General features: G+C 43.7%; 1 protein-coding gene across 1 annotated transcript; it reads right to left on the reverse strand.

The window, feature by feature from the left end:
• Positions 1-813: 813 nt before the first annotated feature.
• LOC106589843 (E3 ubiquitin-protein ligase TRIM8) lies at positions 814-22,161 on the reverse strand. Its single transcript, XM_014180237.2, has 5 exons — positions 19,325-22,161; positions 6,763-6,858; positions 3,629-3,894; positions 3,132-3,247; positions 814-3,005 (listed from the first exon to the last, which is right to left on the reverse strand). The coding sequence occupies exons 1-5, from the start codon at positions 19,943-19,945 to the stop codon at positions 2,332-2,334; spliced, it is 1,773 nt and encodes a 590-aa protein (XP_014035712.1). The 5' UTR covers positions 19,946-22,161; the 3' UTR covers positions 814-2,331.
• Between the last annotated feature and the right edge of the window lie 4,043 nt (positions 22,162-26,204).

Below are 26,204 nucleotides of genomic sequence, written 5' to 3' on the forward strand. Positions count from 1 at the left end.
AGCTAGGACTATAGGTTTAAACAAACCTTTTAGTCAAGCTAAACCTCGTCGACGAGGCGATAGTATTGTAATACTCTTTCACACACACAAAAAGCAACACCAACAAACCCACCCCTCTTCCTCTCTCTGATGTGCTGCCACTACTCATTCAGTTTCCACTGCAATAAAAACCTAGGGATATTATACTGCTGATGTTAGTATGTAGTTCTGTTGGTGGGAGCAGGATCTCAGTTTCTCTTTGACTCATTTCTCGAGTTAACAGATGACTGTGTGTGTGAGCTGTAGGGTTGAGGGGGCGGACAGCGAAGGTAAGACTGACCCAGATTCAGCCACCCTGCCCCCCACAGACCAACCACGCCTCAGCGATCAGCTGACTTCTCAGATGGAGAGTTTGTTTAGTGGAGCTCAGCTCTCTTCTCAAGGTCTTACCAACATCCCCAACCCAGACTCCACAGAGACAGAGCAGAAGAGTGTGAGATTGAGTGAACGAGTGGGAGGAAGGCTCCCACCCCTGACTCTTCACCAGAGAAACAGCAGGACAAATTTGACTGTGTTTTTCTCCCACCCCTCACCACAGGGTCTAACTCTCAGAATAACACCCAGTAAATAACAGGCTTCGTTGGATGTCTTCCCATATGGGTGTTAGTTGTATTCTTCTAGGAGTCTCCCTTCAACCCACCACATGATGGCATTTAGTTCAGTTGTGTATTAGTAACTTACAGACAGATATGAATACAAAGGCTGAATGGGAGAGAAAGAGAGACAAAAGTAAGAAGCCTTTTGGGCTATGATGACAAGAAATGGAAAACTGAATTAAATTCTTTGATTTATTTGGAACCCTCCTCCAAATGACATGTCCTTAATTTTTCATTTCACAAAATATTTACAAAAAAGATAGTTTTCCTTTTTTTTCTCTTTTTTTTTCTTCTATTGGTCGACTGTTCTTGTAACAATGGTTCCTTTCCAGCGTTTTTGACCAATGGTTACGTCAGGCAGTCCAGTTTCTCTTTAGAAAAAGTTCATGAAAAAACCCTCAACCAGTACTTTCGCTCATCCTTTTTAAAACTGTTACCGATTATTTATTTATTTTTTTATATTCCAGAGTGCTTTATAAAACTCTTCCCCGCATGCTTACAGCCGCAAACTTGAAGCAGAGAGCTTGTGTGCTTGTTGAAAGGACGTGACATCATCACCCTGCAGGAAGTACATCATTAACGCATTGTCACAGTCACACCCCTGGATGCTTGAGCTGATTTGTTTGGTCTGTCCAGTCCAGCCCAGGCCATATAGTGGCTCGGAGAGCCTCAGTCATGTCTACCAGGCCAACTGGCTTTAAGACAAACATAAAACCTGCTCATATGGGGTTATTACTCATATGTCATATGGCAATAACTCACGTGTCATGATTCGTATATTAATAACTAGAAAATAAACAGAGACAGTCTCTTAGTCTTTCAGATGGAAGAATTTAATCCGAGGGGAAGCCTGACAGCAGGAAGGAAGGGGTTTGGATCCCCTTTCCAGTGAGATGGGCATAGAGAACAGGAACAGAGAAGGTCTATAATGGAGGAGGCTTACAGTTACCCCTACATCCTGAACTAGGGTCAGTGTCCACTATTTGACCCTATGATGTTTAAGGTTAGGATTGGGGGGGGGCGCGGGTAAACTGATTGTAGACCTGTGGCTACGATCAGGGCAACTTCTACACAGAGCGAAATCCCAACACCCCCAAAGTGCATGGAGGGAGTCCCACACACACACACAGAAGAGAACCTGGAAGCATGAGTGTGTGTGTTCAAGCTGTACAGTACATTCCTGAACTCAACAAGGAGAGGAGACAAAAGTGCCGCAACAAAACCAGAGCTTTAACAGTAATAAACCATCCTTCTCTTCACACATCCATCAGATACCCCATGTCCAACAGACAGAAAATAATAATTATAATATCATAAGGCTAATCGATCACACTACAACAGGGAGGGAGATGTCGCTAAAACATTTTAGTTGAGCCGAAATGCTTCAGCGTCAACAGTTGCTGCACAAACACACATATAATCATCATACAGTAACACTGTCTGTCTGTCTGACGAAGAAAACATAGAAAACTAATATCTCAACCCTGCCCCGAGTGTGGTGTGTGAGTAAATGCGTCTGAGTCGTAACATGGTGCTAAGCAGAGGATTGTCCGTATAACCAGTAGAAGTGTACTTCTGTGTGTGTACCGGTATACATGTTCCGAATGTGTGTATGTCTGTAAGTGCATCTAATTGTGTGTGTTAACTAGTAGCGCAGTGCTAACTGGAGACCTATTTGCTTGTAGAAATGTGTGTGTTAACTGGTGACATAGTGCTTGGTGGAGGGCTGCCCATACAGCCCATAGAAGTCTGTGTGTCGGTGCGTCTGCTGTGCGTCTATCCAGTCTCTGACAGCAAGCCCTTGCATGGCTGGAGCTCCAGAGGCTAGGCCGGGGGGATGGGGATAGTCCTGGGCGCTTACCCAGGGAAAGGAGCCTGAACGTGGGTAGGGCGGGTGGCCGCGGTGCCCCGACACGGAGGGTACCCCGGAGCAGTAGCAGTTATCCATGGTACACACCAGGATCTTACGCCCGCCATACTGGGGGAGCACAGCCTGCTGGGAAGAATGGGAGGAGCTACTGCCGGTAGGGGGGAAGTGGGAGGGACCGAACACAGACCCTGAATGGTGATTGGTCAGAGAGCCGCTTCCACTTCCTGTTCCGCCACCTTCGCTCATGTGGGAGGGGCCACAGGGACCTAGAGGCTGCTGATTCGATGATTGGCCCTCTCCGGGGGCGGAGTTTGGGCCCTGGTAGGGCTGCTTAGAGGAGGAAGATGAAGAGTCCTTGAACCCGGAAGCAGTGTTTTTCCCGGCACTCCCGTTGCCTTCTGGGAACGCCGAGGAGTGTTTGCGTTTCTCCGCCCCCAAGCCGAGGCCGCTGGGAGACGCAGGGACGGACTGGAGGAATGAGGAGGGAGGGGTTAGGGGGGCTGGGGGGGGTGAGAGAGGTAGAGGAAGAGGAGGAAAGAGAAGAGGGGATCAGAATTACCTTGATCCACTAAGACAAACCAGATAAGGCTGTGATGGTTCTGTAAAGATAATTCTCTCAATCCTACCTTCCATTGTTTTCCGTAGGCTCTTCTCTCTCTTGGAGAGTTCTGACAGGAACAGCTTAGAGTTGAGACTTCCCACCTTGTAGGGAGGGAGTGCACTGCCTACGCACGCTTGAGACCTGCAACACACACAAATATGTATGTAACACGCCTGGTATCTTAGCGCTCCATTAAAAGTATAGTTGCGGGATCGGAGTCTAGACGAGTGGTTAATACTCTTGCCTCCTGAACCATACGATTCCCCCTGTGTTGAGGATCCCAGTTCAATCCCTGAATGAGCCCTACGCATTTCTGCTGCTACTGCTCATATCCTGTAATAAAAACATATAAGGAGTCTGGAACTTCACCCCCCTCCCATAAACATGCTGTACCTATAGTTGCAATGTGTTTAACAAGCATGACCATTCTAACATGATTACAGTGGTAATGTGCATAATAAGCCTTGTGTCATCTCCTTTTTGTATCTGTAATAACATGTTTGTAATGGTCCTGTCTCTCACCGCTCCATGAGGATCTTGACAGGCTTGGTGTTCTTCATGAAGCCCAGCTCCTCAGATTTGCCAAAGGCTGTGTGGACTGAGCTGAGCAACTTCTGGGCCTCGTGTCTCTGTTCTCCCAAAGCTAGAACCTGACCCGCGTTCTCCTGGCAGAACCTAGAACGGGCCCGCTCTAGAACCTCCAGCGTACGGGACAAGTCTTCTTCCAAGAAGTGCTGCATCCGCAGATACTGCACACGCACCTCCTCTTTCAGCTCACACACTCTGTCCTGTAGGAGAGAACACATACTGTTATACACACATCATCATCTTAGTTTAATAGGATCTCTATGGTTATATACTGAACTAAAATATCAAATGCAACATGTCAAGTGTTGGTCCCATGTTTCAAGAGCTTAAATAAAAGATCGCAGAAATTTTCCATGCGCACTAAAAGATTATTTTTCAAAAATGTGCACAAATTTGTTTACATCCCCGTTAGGGAACATTTCTCCCTTGCCAAGATAATCCATCCACCTGACAGGTGTGGCATATCAAGAAGCTGATTAAACAGCATGATCATTACACAAGTGCACTTTGTGCTGGGGACAATAAAAGGACACATTTCTCAAGTTGAGCGAGTGTGCAATTAGCATGCTGACTGCTGGAATATCCACCAGAGCTGTTGCCAGAGAATTGAATGTTCATTTATCTACCATAAGCCGCCTCCATCCTTTTACAGAGTTTGGCAGTACGTCTAAACGGCCTCACAACCGCAGACCACGTGAAACTACGCCAGCCCAGGACATCCGCAGGTGAACAAGCTGCCAGTCGAGGACTTGTGAGGCGTCTTGTTTCTCAAACTAAACACTAATGTACTTGTCCTCTTGCTCAGTTGTGCATCGGGGCCTCCCACTCTTTTTATACTGGTTAGAGCCAGTTTGCGCTGTTTTCTGTGAAGGGAGTACTACACAGCGTTGTACAAGATCTTCAGTTTCTTGGCAATTTCTCGCATGGAATAGCCATTATTTCTCAGAACAAGAATAGACTGACGAGTTCCAGAAGAATGTTCTTTGATTCAAGCCATTTTGAGCCTGTAATCGAACCCACAAATGCTGATGCTCCAGATACTAAACTAGTCTAAAAGAAAGCCAGTTTTATTGCTTCTTTAATCAGAACAACAGTTTTCAGCTGTGCTAACATAATTGCAAAAGGGTTGTCTAATTAGGCTTTTAAAATGACAAACGTGGATTAGCTAACATAACGTGCCATTGGAAAAACAGGAGTGATGGTTGCTGATAATGGGCCTCTGTATGCCTTTGTTGATATTTCATAAAAAATCTGCAGTTTCCAGCTACAATAGTCATTTACAACAATGTCTACACTGTATTTCTGATCAATTTGATGTTATTTTAAAGGGACAAAAAAAAAAATTAATTCAAAAACAAGGACATTTCTAAGTGACTCAACATTTTTGAACGGTAGTGTACATACATACACACACATACAGTACCAGTCAAAAGTTAAAACACCTACTCATTCAAGAGTTATTATTTTCACTATTTTCTACATTTGTAGAATAATAGTGAAGACATCAAAACTAGGAAATAGCACATATGGAATCACGTAGTAACCAAAAAACTGTTAAACAAATCAAAATATATTTTATGTTTGAGATTCTTCAAAGTAACCACCTTTTGCCTCGATGTCAGCTTTGCACACTCTTGGCATTCTCTCAACCAGCTTCATGAGGAATGCTTTTCCAACAGTCTGCTTGAAGGAATGCCCACATATACGCTGAGAACTTGTTGGCTACTTTTCCTTCACTCTGCTGTCCAATTCATCCCAAACCATCTCAATTGGGTTGAGGTTGGGTGATTGTGGAGGCTAGGTCATCTGATGCAGCACTCCATCACTCTCCTTCTTGGTCAAATAGTCCTTACACAGCCTGGAGGTGTGTTGAGTTATTGTCCTGTTGAAGAACAAATGATAGTCCCACTAAGCGCAAACCAGATGGGATGGCGTATCGCTGCAGAATGCTGTGGTAGCCATGCTGGTTAAGTGTGCCTTGAATTCTAAATAAACCGCAGACAGTGTCACCAGCAAAGCACCCCCACATCATCAAACCTCCTCCTCCATGCTTCATGGTGGGAACCACACATGCGGAGATCATCCGTTCACCTACTCTGCGTCTCACAAAGACAGCAGTTGGAACCAAAAATCTCACATTTGGAGTCAGACCAAAGGACAAATTCCCACCAGTCTAATGTCCATTGCTCGTGTTTCTTGGCCCAAGCAAGTCTCTTCTTATTGGTGTCCGTTAGTAGTGGTTTCCTTGCAGCAATTCGACCATGAAGGCCTGATTCACGCAGTCTCCTCTGAACAGTTGATGTTGAGATGTGTCTGTTACTTGATCTCTGTGAAGCATTTATTTGGCCTGCAATTTCTGAGGCTGGTAACTCTAATGAACGTATCCTCTGCAGCAGAGGTAACTCTGGGTCTTCTTTTCCTGTGGCGGTCCTCATGAGATCCAGTTTCATCATAGCGTTTGATGGTTTTTGCGACTGCACTTGAAGAAACTTTCAAAGTTCTTGCAATTTTCCAGATTGACTGACCTTCATGTCTTCAAGTAATGATGAATTGTCGTTTCTTTGCTTATTTGAGCTGTTCTTTAAATAATATGTACTTGGTATTTTACCAAATAGGGCTATCTTCTGTATACCACCCCTACCTTGTCACAACACAACTGATTGGCTCGAATGCATTAAGGAAAGAAATTCCACAAATGAACTTTTAACAAAGGCACACCTGTTAATTGAAATGCATTCCAGGTGACTTTCTCATGGAGCTGGTTGAGATCATGCCAAGCTGTTATCAAGGCAAAAGGTGGCTACTTTAAAGAATCTCAAATATATCTTGATTTGTTGAATACTTTTTTGGTTACTACAAGATTCCATATGTGTTATTTCATAGTTATGTTTTCACTATAATTCCACAATGTAGAAAATAGGAAAAATAAATGAAAACCCTGGAATGAGTAGGTGTGTCCAAAACGTTTGACTGGTACTCTGTGTGTATGTGTATGGATAGATGACAGATACATCATAGATATACACACATACACACAGAGAGAGAAGAGTTTGAGAAATCAGACGTACCTCCACCACACACTTGTCAGAGTCCAGTTTACAGAGCTGCTCATCGATGTCCTGAACTCTCTCCTCCACCCTCTCCTGCTGCCGCAATAGATTTTGCTGTGGGAGGGGGAGAAGTGGGAGGGAGAGAGCGACGAGACAGAGAGAGCGAAAGTGGGAGAGAACGAGAAATGGTAAGTTCATAGTTTGGTTCGATAACTCTGAACAAATCAATATGACTGAAGACAAACTCCACCAGCCCACTACCAAGCCTCCAGCAGGCTGAGCCAGCTAATTTAGGCTCCATCTAACAAACACGCCATCTAAGGGAAGGAAGGGAGGGAGGGGGCTGTCATAGCAACCAATAGATATTTTCTGGCTGCATGTGTGTGAGGTATGAAGGGATGAACTGGGGGGGATAGCCAGATAAATTAAATAAAAAAAATACTAACTAGGCAAGTCAGTTAAGAACAAATTCTTATTTACAATGACGGCCTACCCCGGACAAACCCGGACGACGCTGGGCGAATTGTGCGCCACCCTATGGGACTCCCAATCACGGCCGGATGTGATGCAGCCTGGATTCGAACCAGGTACTGCAGTGACGCCTCTTGTACTGAGATGCAGTGTCTTAGACCACTGCACCACTCGGGAGCCCTTTGTTTAAACTTGGACACCTGTTTGCTGCGCAGTCTGCACGGCTCGGGAGAGAGGGTGCGCACAGCAGCAGGGCGGGGGATGGGCAGGGGCTGGTGGTGTGTTGACATGGGAGGGAGAGAAAGTAGCCCCTGAATCGCGCTAGTTAGACAAACTTATAAATGCCATAGGTTATCCATCATCCCATTTGCCAGCAGCATAACACCCTGCATCCCACTGCTGGCTTGCCACTGAAGCTAAGCAGGGTTGGTCCCTGGATGGGAGACCAGATGCTGCTAGAAGTGGTGCTGGAGGGCCAGTAGGAGGCACTATTTTCTCTGGTCTAAAAGAAGAAAAAAAAAAATCTCACAAGGCAGTGATTGGAGACATTGTGCTGTCTTTCGGACGGAACGTTAAAATTGGTGTCCTGACTCTCAGTGGATCCCATGGCACTTATTGTAAGAGTAGGGGTGTTGACCCCGGTGTCCTGGTTAAATTCCCAATCTGACCATGTAATCATCCCCAGTTTCCAATTGGCTCATTCACCCCCCCCCCCCCCCAGTTTCCAATTGGCTCATTCACCCCCCCAGGCTAGTTGAGGATATTTTGCTGCGCTCCCTGTCCTTGTCTACAACAACTCCATTCGGATTAAACAGACTACCTGTCGGTTGCTCGTTGTAGCCTAATCCTCATTTAGCCAATTTAATTCCATCATTTTAATTATATTTTGCACTAATTAGAGATCTCCCACGTCACGTTGCTACACATGGAGCCTCCGACTGGTGCCAACAACAAGATACACACATGAACCTATGTAGGCTACACAGTCTTTATATGGGGCACACGTCAATAAATCTACATTCAAAAGTTTGTTGGTTTATTGAATTAAGAATTTCAAATGTCATGGTATATCCGTGTGTGGCAATGTCACATAGATCATTTCAATTGAGACAAAGCCTTTTCATTATTAAAATAGACCAATTATTTAAAAAAAAATTGTATTCAAAAGTATTCGAATATTAACGTCAGTTTGGATATTTGAATAACCGAGCCCATCCCTAGGGTGGAGAGAAAGGCGAGCGAGAGAGCAACTCGGGGGGCAGAGAGATTTTCCTACTCTTCCTTTCTCCTGCTGCTCCTCACCTCTTCCTCAATACTCTTTCTGAGCCCCACAAACACACATTAGGCCCACTCATGATACCGTTGTCACAACACTGGTTATTCTGGGCTGGCGTTAGCATGGCCACAACACACACGCTCAGATTGGCCAAACCAGAGTACCAGGCCAGCCGGCACAACTGGCACCAAACTAAGGCCAAAAACACAAGATAAGGAATTTCCAGACTTCACAATCCCAAATAGAGTTCTAGCCTTTACACCCTAGGAACCTCTCTGGATCTGAAATGTAGGATTTTGATTTGGGATTCAGCAGAGGAAACAAGACAGAAATTAGAACATTCCACTTCCTGGGGGAAAGGTTAAAAGTAGCACAATTCACTGTTCCTTTAGCATCTTCACACACACAGTGGAGGTCAGTGACCTGAATGCTAGGAGTTCTTCACAGGTCCAACAGACCCCAAATTACAAGATCCGACCCAGGACTTGAGCAGGTCCGGGGTCCTAAATTCTGACTTGGGTCTGGTCCGATATAATTGCCATGGGTTTCTGGACACATCCTCTGTTAAGATAATGTGTGTGAGGTGATGAGAACTGCGCAAGCTTGTTATCTGTGTCAGTCGATTGCAACTCAAAGCGTATAGTTTATGTCCAGCTGACAGTGGTTCCGGCTGTTCACCTGAGTGGTTCCGGCTGAGCATGCTGCTGAGAGAGAGCAAGCGAGTGAGAGCCTAGGCTACTGTTGATTGTGAAGCTGGAGGCCTTTTTCATTGAAGTAAAACAAACGTTGAAGAAGAAAGAGTACACTGATAAGAAGTCAAGGGGAACATTTTGTTACTTTTATTTATTTATTTATTTTAAATCATATTTATCATTATTATTGGCCTGTGTAATAATCTAAACCAGTTCTTTCAATATGTGAAAAAATGTTTTTGGGACATTTGTTGGCTAAATGAAGTTCTGTCTTTTTATTTTGTGCTCCATATTTAATTTAATGAATTTAGATTTGTTAAAGAAATAGCATTAGCCTACTGCTGTCATTTGTTGGGTAGGCCTACAGTAGGCACTCACCTTTGTTGGTAATTGCTGCAATATAGGCCTGTTCAAGGTTTAATGGTCAAAATAGTTTTTCATTAAATGTGATATTTAAAAAAGGAACCCAGAACAAAGTTTGATGACCAAAGTATGAAAAATGACTCTACACTGATCAAGTTTGATCATAAACTTACTGCCCTCCCCCATGTCAAACATTTGGATTCATTATTAAGGGGACATTACCTTAACGCTCATTTTAATACGCCAATGGTGACATGATATTCTCTTACCTAATTTAAATGAATACCACCTTGTAACCAATATTCCCTCTAAATTTCACGTGCGCGCAGTAGCCCCGAGCCCCAATTCAGCTGCCCTGCACGCCAGGTTGGCGAACTGCTGTCATTTTCAACCATTGTATGTGTCTCTAGGTACAAACTCCGCCTTCTAAGTGCACTATAGGCCTACCGCTGGCCAATCGGATGGCTCAGATCCCTGTCTGCAGTAACGTAGCAGACATAAAAGAAAGCTACAGATTTCAACATGTTTAAAACTATGACTAGAGAGACACTGTCAGCAAATACAGCAAAGAGCTGCTGTTTTTATGAGGTGAGTTCATGTTTAAGTTCTTACACAGCACTGTCAACACTTTGTATTCAACACTTTTATAAGCCATGAAATGCACGTCTTCCTATTTCCACTCAGCGCTACAAGCACTGCAGCAGTAATGAATGAGTAGGAAAGTATCTATAGGCTTATTATTATTATTAGCAGCTTGGGTCTTTTTTAATATCAAGGAATATTTCACTTTCTGTTCATAGGAGTAACATGAATTTGTGCATGAGGCAGAAATAATGCGGTGCGACTCGAGTTTCCCCATCAGCTGGAAGACGGTGTTCCTTTTTGGTCAGTGTCAGTGGAGGAAAGGGAGAGCGAAGGGATGTTGGGAGAGCGAAGGGATGTTGGGAGAGCGAAGGGATGTTGGGAGAGCGAAGGGATGTTGGGAGAGCGAAGGGATGTTGGGAGAGCGAAGGGATGTTGGGAGAGCGAAGGGATGTTGGGAGAGCGAAGGGATGTTGGGATAGCGAAAGGGATGTTGGGAGAGCGAAGGGATGTTGAGCGGCGAACCCTCAGTCTGCTGCTCTCTCCCTCCACTGAGACTGACCATCAGATGCAGGCACCATCAGATAAGTAAAATAAAAAGCTAATGATTTAAATGTATGCTCACTCAGCTGTGCTTCACAAGTAATACAAAACGGATCTATTACCGGTATGATCATATAGCCTCTCAAATTTTGAAACAGATTTTTTTTTTTTTTTTTTTTAAAGGGTCGAACAACAATGCATTATCAGGGCAATTCCAGAAAAGCCAATATGCCGTGATAATGTATTGGACCTCTAACAAACCTCATTGCTATAGTACTGTTTTTAATTGGTTAATGTTGTATAGGCTTACGTTTAAATCATGTTAAAAGAAAATATGAGCGGTAGATCTCAGCTTGCATGTTGACTCAAAGTGATCTTGACTCAGAAAAGGTTGGTGACCACTGTTCTAGAGTTTTCCCTGTTAACACTTTCACTGCTTCCCTTTACTGTGGATCGAATCAACACAATATTAGCCACTTTCAATGTTTCCCTTTACTGTGGATCGAATCAACACAATATTAGCCACTTTCAATGTTTCCCTTTACTGTGGATCGAATCAACACAATATTAGCCACTTTCAATGTTTCCCTTTACTGTGGATCGAATCAACACAACATTAGCCACTTTCAATGTTTCCCTTTACTGTGGATCGAATCAACACAACATTAGCCACTTTCAATGTTTCCCTTTACTGTGGATCGAATCAACACAATATTAGCCACTTTCAATGCAACATACCGAAACAAACTATTCAAGAGATTTTGTTGTAGGCAGAACTAGGGTTGCACATTTTGGGGAATATTCAGGTGGAAACATTGAATTAGATATATTTACCATATCTTATGGAGACATGATAAGGTAAAAGGTTTATGTTTCTAAGATGACATTTGTAAATGATTAAATCGTTCCAAACGAAAAAGAAAATTGTTACGAATTGAACTTTGATTAAATTAGTTGACACTTCACATGGGAGGAATACTGAATGATCCCAAAGATCCATCGCATCTCCAAAAAACATTTAACAAACATCTGTAAAATGATAGTGTAGAAACTAAAGCTTTGGTTGTCTTCCTCTCAGGCTTCCATGTCTTCTCCCTGGACCTCCTCAACGTCCACCTCTTGAACATCAGACTCTGAGGCCTCATCTTCACTGTCACTTTCCAACCTTGTTGAAGATGGCTCTTTGTCAGGCTCAAAAAGCCTCAAATTTGCCCGGATGGCCACCAATTTTTCAACCCTTGTATTGGTCAGCCTGCTGCGTGCTTTGGTGTGTGTGTGTTCCCAAACAAGGACCAGTTGCGCTCTGAGGCGGCTGATGTTGGTGGGATTTGAAGGATGGAGGCAACAGGGGAAAGAGCCTCAGATCCACAAAGTCCCTTCCACCAGGTGGCTGATGGGATATGTTGGCACGACTGCCATATTGCATATCCATCCCAAAGCCCTTGCTTGGAAGTGTACTTCGCCAGACTGCCAAGAACCTTGCCCTCATACAGACAGGATGCTCTTGCCAGCATACTTGGGGTCCAACATGTACTCTGATGCGTGTATGGGCTTCAGGCAGAAGTCTACACGCTTTTTGATATATTTCAAAACTGTAGTTTCCTCTGCTTGGAGCAACAGTGAAGTGGGCAGGGCAGTACGGATTTCTTATTTTACTTATCAGACAGGATGGCATTGTCTCCCTCAATCCGTGCAATGGCTACTGCTATAGGTTTCAGGAGTTTCAGGCTGCTTACCACTCTCTCCCAAAATACATCATCCGGGATGGGTGTCCATCCTCTTGATGGGGCTGTTCATATCGGCAGACTGTGTTATGGCCATTTCATGGAAAGACTCCCATCCAGGAGACTGTCAAACATGACGACACCACCCCAATGGGTGTTGCTGAGCAGCTTCAATGTGGTGCTCTTATTCTTCTCACTTTGCTTGGTGAGGTAGATTGCTGCTATAACTTGATGACCCTTCACATACCTAACCATTTCCTTGGCTCTCTTGTAGAATGTATTCATTGTTTTCAGTGCCATGATGTCCTTGAGGAGCAGATTCAATGCATGAGCAGCACAGCCAATGGGTGTGATGTGAGGGTAGGACTCCTCCACTTTAGACCAAGCAGCCTTCATGTTCACAGCATTGTCTGTCACCAGTGAAAATACCTTCTGTGGTCCAAGGTCATTGATGACTGCCTTCAGCTCATCTGCAGTGTAGAGACCTGTGTGTCTGTTGTCCCTTGTGTCTGTGCTCTTGTAGAATATTGGTTGAGGGGTGGAGATTACGTAGTTAATTATTCCTTGCCCACGAACATTCAACCACCCATCAGAGATGATTGCAATACAGTCTGCTTTCTCTATGATTTACTTGACCTTCACTTCAACTCTGTTGAACTCTGCATCCGGCAAATGAGTAGATAAAGCATGTCTGGTATGGGGGTGAATGCTGGGCGAAGAACATTCAGAAATCTCTTCCAATACACATTGCCTGTGAGCATCAGAGGTGAACCAGTTGCATACACAGCTCGAGCAAGACAATCATCAGCATTTCTCTGACTACGTTCCTCCATTGAGTCAAAACAACTTCTGATTCCAAGAGGACCGTGAGCTGTTGCTATCAATAAGGTGTCTGATTCATCATTTTCACCTTGAATAGAAGTAGAGGGACTTTAGTCAGAGGTTGCTTGTTGTGAGCGCTGAGGGAACTTTATGCACTTGGCCAGATGATTCTGCATCTTTTTTGCATTCTTCACAAATGATTTGGCACAGTATTTGCAAATATACACAGATTTTCCTTCTACATTAGCTGCAGTGAAATGTTTCCACACATCAGATTGTGGCATTTTCCTGTAAAGATTAGGGAAGAAAAAAAAAAAAAGACAGTATTTTATGTTTAACCTGTTGGGGCTAGGGGGCAGTATTTGCACAGCCGGATAAAAAACGTACGCGATTTAAACTGGTTACTACTCTTGCCCAGAAACGAGAATATGCATATAATTAGTAGATTTGGATAGAAAACACTCTAAAGGTTCTAAAACTGTGAATGGTGTCTGTGAGTATAACAGAACTCATATGGCAGGCCAAAACCTGAGAAGATTCCACACAGGAAGTGCCCTGTCTGACAATTTGTTCTCCTTCTGTGGCATCTCTATCGAAAATACAGCATCTCTGCTGTAACATGACATTTTCCTAAGGCTTCCATTGGCTCTCAGAAGGCGCCAGAAAGTGGAATGACGTCTCTCCTGTCTCTGGGCGAAAAACAGCAGGAGATTTTGTGAGTGGTCAGGCTAGGAACAGTGACACTGGAGATGCTTGTTCATGTGAATTCTCCATTTTTTTCTTTCAGCCTTTGAAATGAATACAACGTCGCCCGGTTGGAATATTGTCGCTATTTTACGAGAAAAATCACATAAAAATTGATTTTGAATAGCGTTTGACATCCTTCGAAGTACGGTAATGGACATTTTTTGTCACGAAATGCACGTCACCCTTCGGATACTGACCTGAACGCACGAACAAAACGGTATTTGAATATAACTATGGATTATTTTGAACCAAACCAACATTTGTTATTGAAGTAGAAGTCCTGGGAGTGCATTCTGACGAAGAACAGCAAAGGTAATAACATTTTTCTTATAGTAAATCTGACTTTGGTGAGGGCTAAACTTGGTGGGTGTCTAAATAGCTATCCCTGTGATGCCGGGCTATCTACTTACAATATTGCAAAATGTGCTTTCACCGAAAAGCTATTTTAAAATCGGACATATCGAGTGCATAGAGGAGTTCTGTATCTATAATTCTTAAAATAATTGTTATGTTTTTTGTGAACGTTTATCGTGAGTAATTTAGTAAATTCACCGGAAGTTTGCGGGGGGTATGCTAGTTCTGAACGTCACATGCTAATGTAAAAAGCTGGTTTTTGATATAAATATGAACTTGCTTGAACAAAACATGCATGTATTGTATAACATAATGTCCTAGGGGTGTCATCTGATGAAGATCATCAAAGGTTAGTGCTGCATTTAGCTGTCTTCTGGGTTTATGTGACATTATATGCTAGCTTGAAAAATGGGTGTCTGATTATTTCTGGCTGGGTACTCTGCTGACATAATCTAATGTTTTGCTTTCGTTGTAAAGCCTTTTTGAAATCGGACAGTGTGGTTAGATTAACGAGAGTCTTGTCTTTAAAATGGTGTAAAATAGTCATATGTTTGAGAAATTGAAGTAATAGCATTTCTAAGGTATTTGAATAACACGCCACAGGATTCCACTGGCTGTTACGTGATTTCGTCCCACCTTCCCTAGAGAGGTTAACAAGTTAGAAATGATTTAAACACATTGTTGTAGGCTACTATTTACTTGTTAACAAAAAATCATGCATGTCATAAAATATATTTTCCCCACCCAGTATTGTAATCAAAACTTCCCAGAAAGCATGTAGTCCTCTGCTCAGACAGTGTAGAGGTGTGGGCTCAATAGCATCTCAGTGTGCAACATGTTGAGAATCAGGTGTACATGTGATGGAAGAATGCACTGTGCATGCAGAGGGTTGCAATTCCATTGAATTGGGGGTAGTTTAACCAAAATATGCCATAAGACCTAGAATTGCATTGTGTATCCCACAAAAAAGTTCCCTGTTATAAGCCAACTTTTATGAATTTAAGCAAAATTCCCAAAATCCCCGGGCTTAACTTCCCACTGAAAATGTTCAGAAATTTCCCGTTAAGTTTCAGACCCTTTGCAACCCTAGGCAGAATGCATTGGAGTAGGATTCTATTGCATTGACACACACTACTCAGCCCATACTCTACAAAGACTTGTGTGGCATAAACAAGCAGAGCTGCAGGAGGCCTATATGTAAATAGACCATTGCCATATATGGCTCTGTGCCATGTACTTTGAACTGGACTGTGCTTACAGCATGAGCTTGTTTTGAGATCAAAGTGAGAGCTGCATGTAGCCACGTTTTGTTCATATCCTTTGCTAGTTAGTGAGGTATTAGCCCAGTTATAGATCATTTGTAATCAGCAATAGGGAAAGGGAAATGGGAATACCTAGTCAGTTGTACAACTGAATGCATTCTACTTAAATGTGTCTTACCCCAGGTAAGTGATTGCTTCCTACAAGAGCTTTTTGAAAAAGCGAGTCAGGTAAAGAGCTTCTTTTTTTGCCTTAAAAGGGGCAGTTATATATTTTGAGACAGGCTTGAATAAGCTAAGTAGCCAATAGACAGAAGGTAACATAATTTGTTTGATTCTCTGTAATAAATGGTACAGGAATAATAATGCATTTATTCTGAATTATTCTTGCATGAAACATTTTCAGTCACCTCCTTGTCTGAAGGACAAGTGGATAAACAGGTTAATATAAAGCCCTGCACGTTTTTTTTTCAAAAGTCTCATGGAATGTAGGCCTACATTGAACACCACACATCGGCTGCTACTGTAGGCTGAATGACAGAACAGCTATTTCCATGTTAAAATGTTATGGGATGTATTTTCTCCATTGTTTTTGATGGTAGGCCACTGGTAAGTTTACATTATGATCAAATAGCCACAGTAGCCTACATGGCCACTGTTAAAACTAACTTAGTGGGTACAGCATCAATGTTCACAGTAAATGCACACTGGAAGTTGCACATCACTTTAACGTTCAAATTTGTGCTCAGCAGACCTGAAATTTGCTCAGTGCTTGTACACTGCTTGTAACCAACATTGAAGAGCTAGGTCTTCATCTAGCTAGGTCTTCATCTGTGTCTGGTGTTAGCTAGTAACTGGCTAGCTAGGTCTTCATCTGTGTCTGGTGTTAGCTAGTTACTGGCTAGCTAGGTCTCCATCTATGTCTGGTGTTAGCTAGTTACTGGCTAGCTAGGTCTTCATCTGTGTCTGGTGTTAGCTAGTTACTGGCTAGCTAGGTCTTCATCTGTGTCTGGTGTTAGGTAGTTACTGGCTAGCTAGGTCTTCATCTGTGTCTGGTGTTAGGTAGTTACTGGCTAGCTAGGTCTTCAGCGAGTGTGCAACAAACGGATCGTTCAAAACTGACGCAGTTGTCAAGTCAAAACATCCATCAGTGCTGCTGTGAACCGCATCACAACAGACATGACAAACAGGAGATGTATATAAAAATATATAGATATAATTGATGCAATTTCAATGTTCTTTGAGTTGCTTTGTTGATCACCAAATTTGCTTGAGATGATTTTACTGCAACATTGATAACTGCATCCAAGTTGCTTGACATAAGCGTTTCAAAAGAGCGGTTAGTGAAGGCGAGCTCATGGATATAAGCTCCCCGACCACTTAGACTGTCTTTTCAAACTTCCTGGTAGTTAGCCATGTGAGAAAAAGTCATTTTCAGAATGACTGTGCATAAAAATATGCAACGTGTTTTGTTTAATTCTGTTAAGTAATTTTCTTTGGCCAGATTATGTTCCAACTGTAATGTTGTTTGCCGCAATATAATATAATTACCGGTAGCCCAATGGCTACTCGCACTCAAACCATGAAAAGGAAAAACCAACGAGGTGAGATGCTAAACTTAATTTAATGCCACAATATAATAGCCTGTTCGTACTTTCCCTATAAACAATGGCTTTTGATATTAACCTAATAAAATGTTTGGTATGGCTATTATTAGGTTTAGCTACTGCAGCTCTATAAAGGCACTGCGTACAAGCGACAGTAGAACTTGAGGTAATGAAGAATGTTTTAGGCCTACAAGAGTTACTCCTATACTCTAACAATAATGAATTTTCTGATCGAAAACCTTTCTCTCGGTCTTTAGGGCTAGCCTAAGCCTCTCTTTCTTTATACAACTTAGGTAATATTAATATCAGACAGTGGAACCCTAAGCATAAAGCCCTATGCAATGTCCTGATGCATTTAGTGCTCAAATCTCTGACAGCTGAACCGTAAAGGTGGACAATTGTTGTTTAGGAAAGTAAAAACCAATAAAACTGGCTATAAAGTTTGGAATATGCTACAGATCTAAAACAAATATATCTGTTATAGGCAGTTTAAGGACACATAACTGTGGATCATTTGACCAATAATCGCTTGTTTATTGATGGCGCTGGCAATGCCCAGTTGGTTTCTTTCGCTCGATCTTTCTACTGCTGGATCTGAACGGGCTCTCGGTTCGGGACCAGCACGGGTCTGTTTTTCCACGGGCCTTTTTGCGGAATGGGTCTGACTATACACAGGTCCAATTGGAACAGGTCTCCGTCTCATTCAACATCTTCTCCACGAGGACTCCCAGTAGGGAGGGATGATTTGGGGGGAGGCTGCAGGGCATCTCTACCCCCTCTGTCACAACCACCTCCACCAGACGCACGTAAGCAGTCACACAGTGCATTAGCCCCGGGTTCCTGAAGTCACTCATCACATATGGAGATGGTAGTCAGTCACAACAGCAATCAGAGGATAGGAATTCACACTGTAGGTTGTTACACAAAACAGAATGTCCTCCTAACCATTCCAATGTGGCTGTTCCCAAACACACACCCATCCACCTACACAGAGTACTAACATACTATTGAGTCAGAGACCAGAAGTAGTCACCAATATGAGTCAGGAGAAAAGCCTTTATGACTGTGACTAGCCCCTATCTGATATCCCAAATCTGGGATTAGTTCGACGTTTTTAAAACCAACCACAGCTTTCCTTAGAAACCAGGAAATAAAGAGATTCACAAGAAAACAAAAAGGAAGCCATAAACAACCATTCGTCATCCTTTTCTACCACAGAATGGAGTGAAGAATCTCACTTCATCCCCCCCACCACCCCCCTTCTCCTGGCCTGCGGACCCAGGCGAGGATGCACCTGTGCTGAGGAGATAAGGCTGGCTGAAACCCCTCATTGTTCCACCCCTCCAACACATTGTTTGTCACTCTCAACAGATGAGAGTGGGGGTTGGAATGGATCAAAATAGAAAAATGCATTCACCCAAGTATAGACTCACGTCACACGTCACACACCAGGTTTTCCGTTAGCCGGTAATAGCCGGCTTTTCACCGATTAAAAAAATGAAAAAGCCGATAAATTACCGCCGGCCAATTGTCCGGGACAAGACAAAAATCCCGCTGCGAAATAAAGCATGCTTGCTTGTTCATTGATTGAAATACCAGTCGATGTAGCGCAAGAGCTGCTGCTACAGCTCATTAATTTCTGCTGGAGTAAAACTTGTTTTTATAAGCCCAATCACTGCACAACAATTCTAAATGCAATCACGTGTTTAAAACTGTTAATGGCCACAATTCAAAAGAGCCATTTTCATTTCTCAACTGGTAATTCAAGGTCTCTTCCCATTCGCCATTCAAGTGTATAGGCAACTAGGCTGGCTTCAGCGTGTCAACACACCACTTTGAAATGAGCTGCAGGGCAGTATGCATTTTCAAAACATATACTTCATTGTCTGAAACCTGAACATTTTACTACATATTATGTGGCATGTCTTATCTTGCTTCAAAAGTAGCCTAGCCAATGCATATGGGTCCGGTAAATTTCTTAAAATGTCCTGAAAATTAAAATGCTGCCGGTCCAATGTGCGGTGCCACATTTTCCTAACGGAAGCCCTGACACGCACACACAATACTTTCCCCCAATTTGAGCAGCTTTGTCCTTAAACAAAGGAAAGGGTGTAAGGGACATAATAGATCTTAATCGTACCCGTATATCGTTGCGTCGTAGCTCAACGTCAGTGACCCCGTGTCCGTGACTGGGATGACATCGCGTGAAGCAGCAGTACTGACACACAGCAGTCTGTTCTGCCTCACAGTGGTACAGTCTGTACTCGTCGTGCTGCGGACACGTCCAGGCCTTGACCGCCTCAGCCTCCACCAGCAGGTGTCCCAGGGCGGAGCAGGGCTGCTGCAGGTGTGTCTGGACGTGGCTCTGACAACAGGGGGCGCTACATCGTAGGCACACCTTGACGGCCGGGAGCGGTGGCCCACGGCGGCACAGAATACACTGTAGCACCGGCGAGGCCGCCTTCTCTACAGACAACGCGTTAAACTTGTCCACGATGTTGGACAGCTTGTGGTTCTTCTCCAGAGCGGGCTTCTGACTGTAGGCATGGTTGCACTCGGGGCAGCGGACCAGGGAAGAGTCTTTAGCCCAGGCCTCTGAGATGCAGCCCCGGCAGAAGTTGTGCTTGCAGGGCAGCTGGATGGGCTCGGAGAAGACGTGCAGACAGATGGGGCAGATCAGCTCCTCTTCGAAACAGTTCCTCCACGTCTCGGACAGGTCGGAGGTCGCCATGTTGGAGGCCATGTTGGGAGTGGCGGACATAGACACGCGACAACGACAAGCTTCTCACATGAAAAAAAAAATTAACAATCCTATGGCTCTATAGCCATATACTAAGCCCCTCGACTATAGCTCAAACGTCTTGAGGACTGTATAATGAAAAGCTCTAGTCCAATATGTTAGCCCTTGAGGGTTAATTGTCTATTGTGCAAGCGCCAAAAACGTAGCAATGAAGGGTTATTTTTAATCACCAGCACTGTCAACCAGTTTAGTCCAACCGACTGATGACACTGTCAGTGAGTCTTGTAAATGTCCTCAGGTCTCCGCTATTGCTTTAAATCCAGGCTGCAGTGCACATCCTGTAGGGAAGAGCAGGTAGGCAGATTCCTCAGCGGCAGGCGCAGTCGGAAAAGGCCTCCGGGAAACGATGACAACACCTCGGTGATTACAACACACAGTCCGGGCTGACGTTATGCATATTACCGTAAAGGTGTAGCAAGCCCTCCCCGTTTATCTTAAATCACACGAGTTAGGCAAGAAACGTCTGACTTTGTGCGTAATATATGCCTATTTCTGGCACCTCAATTGTTCGTATTTCCAGCTAGCTACACGTATATGCTACGGTATGATAGCAATGAAGGCACAGAGATCTACCAAGCAATACGGTTCAGACATTACACTGAATCGGTCTAAATTAGGTCCGTTTAGATGGTTACATCACCGCTAAGCTTGAATTGATTTCTATACAGCTGATTAAAGACTTCAACGCTCACCCATTCTGCGTAGGTCTTACTTTAGCTTGACGACTTAGCCTCGACTTCCTCGTCGGTTTATGTTTGTTTCTTCCTCAATCGATTGATGTCCAGAAATGAACATAAGGAAAAGATTACGTTGCCGAATTTATTCCTATACCCACACCCTGAATAAAGCGATTTGTAAATCGATCAATCTTGCCCAAGGTTAATAAAACGCCGATGTTCCAATAAAGGGAATATTAATTATGTTCTTTTGTCCTCCTCCAAAAATGCAGACTATTTTAGGTGCATTCACAATTAATATGATTATGCTCGTGACAGCTTTTTCTAAGTAGGATCTAACAAAAAAATATTATTCGGATTTGCAAATCAGATACATAAGACAAGTGTCCTAAGCCCTTCAATAAACATTGTATCACGTTGCGACGGACTTCGATCCTCACGACAGCGACAGAATAACAGCCGATTTGTTTGATGTGTAACGTCGTCAGCTATGAAGCCTCCACAGGCAACGATCGCATATCTGCACACAAGGCCTCGACGTTTCTCACCAAATACTCTTTCCTCTCGGGTATGTGGGCCTATAAAGACTTGATCAAAAATATCATACAAATACTTCGTTAGATGGCTATGTACTGCATAGTTTATGGTTTAATAGCCGACTCCAGTTCATACGCACAAAACAAAGGGTTTTTAGAATACACTGGAATGTTGGCTGCTGTGGCGAGCATTCAGATCAGAAACACAGACCATCAAAACGTCTCCAGACCCAAAATGTCCTGGCTTCATTCCTTTGGTTTAATCAGAGACGAATCATGACTATTATCAACTCACATTTCGAAAAAAACACACAAAAAACCCATCTCTCCACTTACTTCGTAAGCTTAATTAAATCGTTTCAATTATCTGAGACGTCACATCACCATGTTCTGCCGCTGCACAAGCGCATAAATAAGGCTACGCAAGAAATTTACGACTCCCACAGATTTAACATTTACATCCAATATTCTATCTAATGTGTATAGAAAATATATATAACACCCTTCTAATCTTAATTTAAAGAGGACGTCGCTATTCTGGCCTTATTAAAATGTAGCTGTCATCAGCCATCTTGCGCTCCTCATTTAAAAAAGCAAGAAAGAATCCATACAGGGCCTTGGTTATTCACAAAACTCGTTTGGTTTGCTGATCACACCGAAACAAAAAGAATCCGTCGCGTTCAAACACGCCTCGCCAGTTCTTTCAGATCCAGCGGTGTATGTGTGGCCATTTTCGAGGCCTTCTGTCGCGTTGTTGTTTATAGCCGAGTCCACGGCAAATTGTCTTGATCATACAAATCCAATCTGTATCTGAATTATAATTTGTGACCCTCGTTTTTAAATCGCTCTCTCCTTCTTTCTAGGGGAGCGTCGGGGAGAAGAGGAATGCTGGCTAGCTAGACTAGTCGTTCAATCGGGCTAAACATCGGCTCCCCCTCCTTCCGGCTGGTCCCGTTCCTCCTCCACCATCACGTGACCTGTCACACAACCGATGTGTGTCACGTTAACGGAAGGAGTTCGGGAGGAGAGAAAAGGGGCGCGGGAGAGAGACTGGCTTTTAAAAGGCTGAATATTTGGTGCATTGTTCACGTCCATCAAACCTGATACATTGTGTGTGTGTGTGTGTGTGTGTGTGTGTGTGTGTGTGTGTGTGTGTGTGTGTGTGTGTGTGTGTGTGTGTGTGAGAAACGCAATCATGCAGTACAGTCAGAAAGTTGTTTAGCAGTTACAATAAATTCATAAAACCAAATGCTTAACGTTACCTTGACTTGGAAAAGTTCCAGTGTTGGATAGCCATAGCAAGCATCCCTCTACTTTTTTGAGCCAGGTGTTTGAGTAGGCTAAACTAGGTAGCTGTATTTGCTAGCTAAGTGAAAGAGAAAGTAAAATAATATAGCAAGCTCTCTCTCACTTGCTTCTCCTTAATTTTGGAAGAAATTAATTTGTTCAAAACTTCAACTATTGTATTTCTCGCTGTTAGGGTTGAACTGACTATTTGTATGCATAACTTATATAATATACTGGGGAAGCTATGCTACAATATTAAGTATATAAACTACGGGTAAATCAACTGTTGAAGACAAGAAGAACTACAACCGGCAACAGGAAGTGCGTCACGACGCTGGGATCAGCCTGCACGCCGACGACAGGAGGAGCAAGTTTAAACCACGCTCCTCCTCCCTCTGACAGGCCAGCATTGAGCGGGAACTATCTCTGTCAGAGTATAAAAGAGAACAATAGAATGTGACGCGCTCTTCTTCTGTCTGCCCTGCGAGGTGTTACAGAGAGACCGTATACGAACGACATATTTACCGTACACGTGTTTGCATTAATTAAAGTACAGATAAATCAGAAGTTACTATGTGCTGACTATTTTGTTCTGATACCAGAAACGAACTGTCGCAACATTAACATCGCTCTTTGAGTCAACTACTCACCACATTTTATGTGTAACAGTATAGCTTCCGTCCCTCTCCTCGCCCCAACCTGGGTTTGAACCAGGGACCCTCTGCACACATCAACAACTGACACCCACGAAGCATCGTTACCGAGTGACGTCACCCAATTGAACCGCTATTAGCGCGCACCACCGCTAACTAACTAGCCATTTCACATCGGTTACATATGCACTGCAGTGCAAGCTGTAAATAGAGAGAGAGAGAATTAGAGGGAGCATACTTAAATTCACACAGGACACCGGATGAGACATGAGAAATACTCCAGACATAACAGACTGACCCTAGCCTCCCGACACAAACTATTGCAGCATAAAAACTGGAGGCTGAGACAAGAGGGGTCAAGACACACTGTGGCCCTGTCCTACGATACCCCCGGACAGGGCCAAACAGGCAGGATATAACCCCACCCACTTTGCCAAAGCACAGCCCCAACACCACTAGAGGGATATCTTCAACCACCAACTTACTACCCTGAGACAAGGCCAAGTATAGCCCACAAAGATCTCCCCCACGGCACGAACGTGAGGGAGGCACCAACCCGGACAGGAAGATCACATCAGTGACTCAACCCACTCAAGTGACGCACCCCTCCTAGGGACGGCATGGAAGAGCACCAGTAAGCCAGTGACTCAGCCCCCATAATAGGGTTTGAGGCAGAGAATCCCAGTGGAGAGAGGGGAACCGGCCAGGCAGAGACAGCAAGGGCGGTTCGTCGCTCCAGTGCATTTCCGTTTACCTTCACACCCCTGGGCCAGACTACAGACTCAATCATAGGACCAACTGAAGAGATGAGTCTTCAATAAAGACTTAAAGGTCGAGACCGAGTCTGCGTCTCTCACATGGATAGGCAGACCATTCCATAAAAATTGAGCTCTATAGGAGAAAGCCCTGCCTCCAGCTGTTTGCTTAGAAATTCTCAGGACAGTAAGGAGGCCTGCGTCTTGTAACCACAGCGTACTTGTAGGTATGTACGGCAGGACCAAATCGGAAAGATAGGTAGGAGTAAGCCCATGTAATGCTTTGTAGGTTAGCAGTAAAACCTTGAAATCCCGTCCTCCTATAGCGCCTCCCACCAGCCTCCACTGATTCCTGTTCATGGAAATCTTAAAAGGCAAAAGATTTATGCCATATGAAGAGAAACCAGATTGTTGGCACTGGCAGCACCAGGATTTCCAGTAGAGGGTAATATGTTGTGCTGATATGTGCCCTCTGCTGCCTAATCAGAGAAGGGCTATGGGGGTACACCTCACTACAACCACCCACCGGGCCCGGCCACAGTCCACACTATAGCCGGTACAAGAGTCCCACAGTCTAGAAGGTTTGCATCAAAAGTTTAAATACAATTTAATATTTTGTTGATAGCTACATTTCTAATGTTACAATGACTTTTTTATTACATCAAGATCAGTTTTCTTTGAAATTACCAGTGCCTTCATGCAGCTGCTTGCCTCCAACACCAGCTACAATGTATAAATAGTGATGGGTCGTTTGCAAATGAACGGCTATTTTTGAGCGGATCTTTTATTTAACATCAGGAACCGAATCACATCGGGTGAAAGTGCCGTTTATTTGGCTCCCAAATTTGCACACTGCTAACTACGGCTTTATGAGCACAAAACGTTTTTCTGCAGATAAGTTACGAAATAAATATCTGGAGAGGGTGAATCCTCACTTTAGTAACCAGTGGTGACCTGTCATTCAGGGCAGGTGGGGCTGTTTGATACAGCCTGTGATCTTAGGTTGGAGTCATTAAAACTTGTTTTTCAACCACTCCACAAATGTCTTGTTAACAAACTATAGTTTTGGCAAGTCGGTTAGGACATCTACTTTGTGCATGACACAAGTAATTTCACTTATCATTCACTGTATCACAATTCCAGTGGGTCAGAAGTTTACATACACTGTGTTGACTGTGCCTTTATACAGCTTGGGAAATTACAGAAAATTATGTCATGGCTTTAGAAGCTTCTGATAGGCTAATTGACATCATTTGAGTTAATTGGAGGTGTACCTGTGGATGCATTTCAAGGCCTACCTTCAAACTCAGTGCCGCTTTGCTTGACATCATGGGAAAATCAAAAGAAATCAGCCAAGACCTCAGAAAAAAAATTGTAGACTTCCACAAGTCTGGTTCATCCTTGTGAGCAATTTCCAAACGCCTGAAGGTACCACGTTCATCTGTACAACCAATAGTACGCAAGCATAAACACCATGGGTCCACGCAGCCATCATAACGCTCAGGAAGGAGACGCGTTCTGTCTCCTAGAGATGAACGTACTTAGGTGCAAAAATTGCAAATCAATCCCAGAATAACAGCAAAGGACCTTGTGAAGATGGTGGAGGAAACAGGTACAAAAGTATCTATATCCACAGTAAAACAAGTCCTATATCAACATAACCTGAAAGGCCGCTCAGCAAGGAAGAAGCCACTGCTCCAAAACCGCCATAATAAAGCCAGACTACAGTTTGCAACTGCACATGGGGACAAAGATCGTACATTTTGAAACAAAAATAGAACTGTTTGGTCATGATGACCATCATTATCTTTGGAGGAAAAAGGGGGAGCTTGCAATCTGAAGAACACCATCCCAACCGTGAAGTACGGGGGTGGCAGCATCATGTTGTGGGTGTGCTTTGCTGCAGGAGGGACTGGTGCACTTCACAAAATAGATGGCATCATGAGGAAAGGAAAATTATGAGGATATATTGAAGCAGCGTCTCAAGACATCAGTCAGGAAGTTAAAGCTTGGTCGCAAATGGGTCTTCCAAATGGACAATGGCCCCAAGCATGCTTCCAAAGTTGTGGCAAAATGGCTTAAGGACAACAAAGTCAAAGTATTGGAGTGGCCATCACAAAGCCGTGACCTCAATCCTATAGAAAATCTGTGGGCAGAACTGAAAAAGTGTGTGCGAGCAAGGAGGCCTACAAACCTGACTCAGTTACACCAGCTCTGTCAGGAGAAATGGGCCAAAATTCATCCAATTTATTGTGGGAAGCTTGTGGAAGGCTACCCGAAACATTTGACCCAAGTTAAACAATTTAAAGGCA

This window comes from Salmo salar, chromosome ssa28, assembly GCF_905237065.1.
Source record: "Salmo salar chromosome ssa28, Ssal_v3.1, whole genome shotgun sequence".
NCBI lineage: Eukaryota > Metazoa > Chordata > Actinopteri > Salmoniformes > Salmonidae > Salmo > Salmo salar.

Coding starts and splice junctions, on each gene's coding strand:
- LOC106589843 (XM_014180237.2), bottom strand. CDS start 19,945: ATGTCCGCCACTCCCAACATGGCCTCCAACATGGCGACCTCCGACCTG. Junction 6,859..19,324: donor TACGACGCAACGATATACGG/GTACGATTAAGA, acceptor CCCCTCCCACAG/CAAAATCTATTGCGGCAGCA. Junction 3,895..6,762: donor CTGACAAGTGTGTGGTGGAG/GTACGTCTGATT, acceptor TCTCTCCTACAG/GACAGAGTGTGTGAGCTGAA.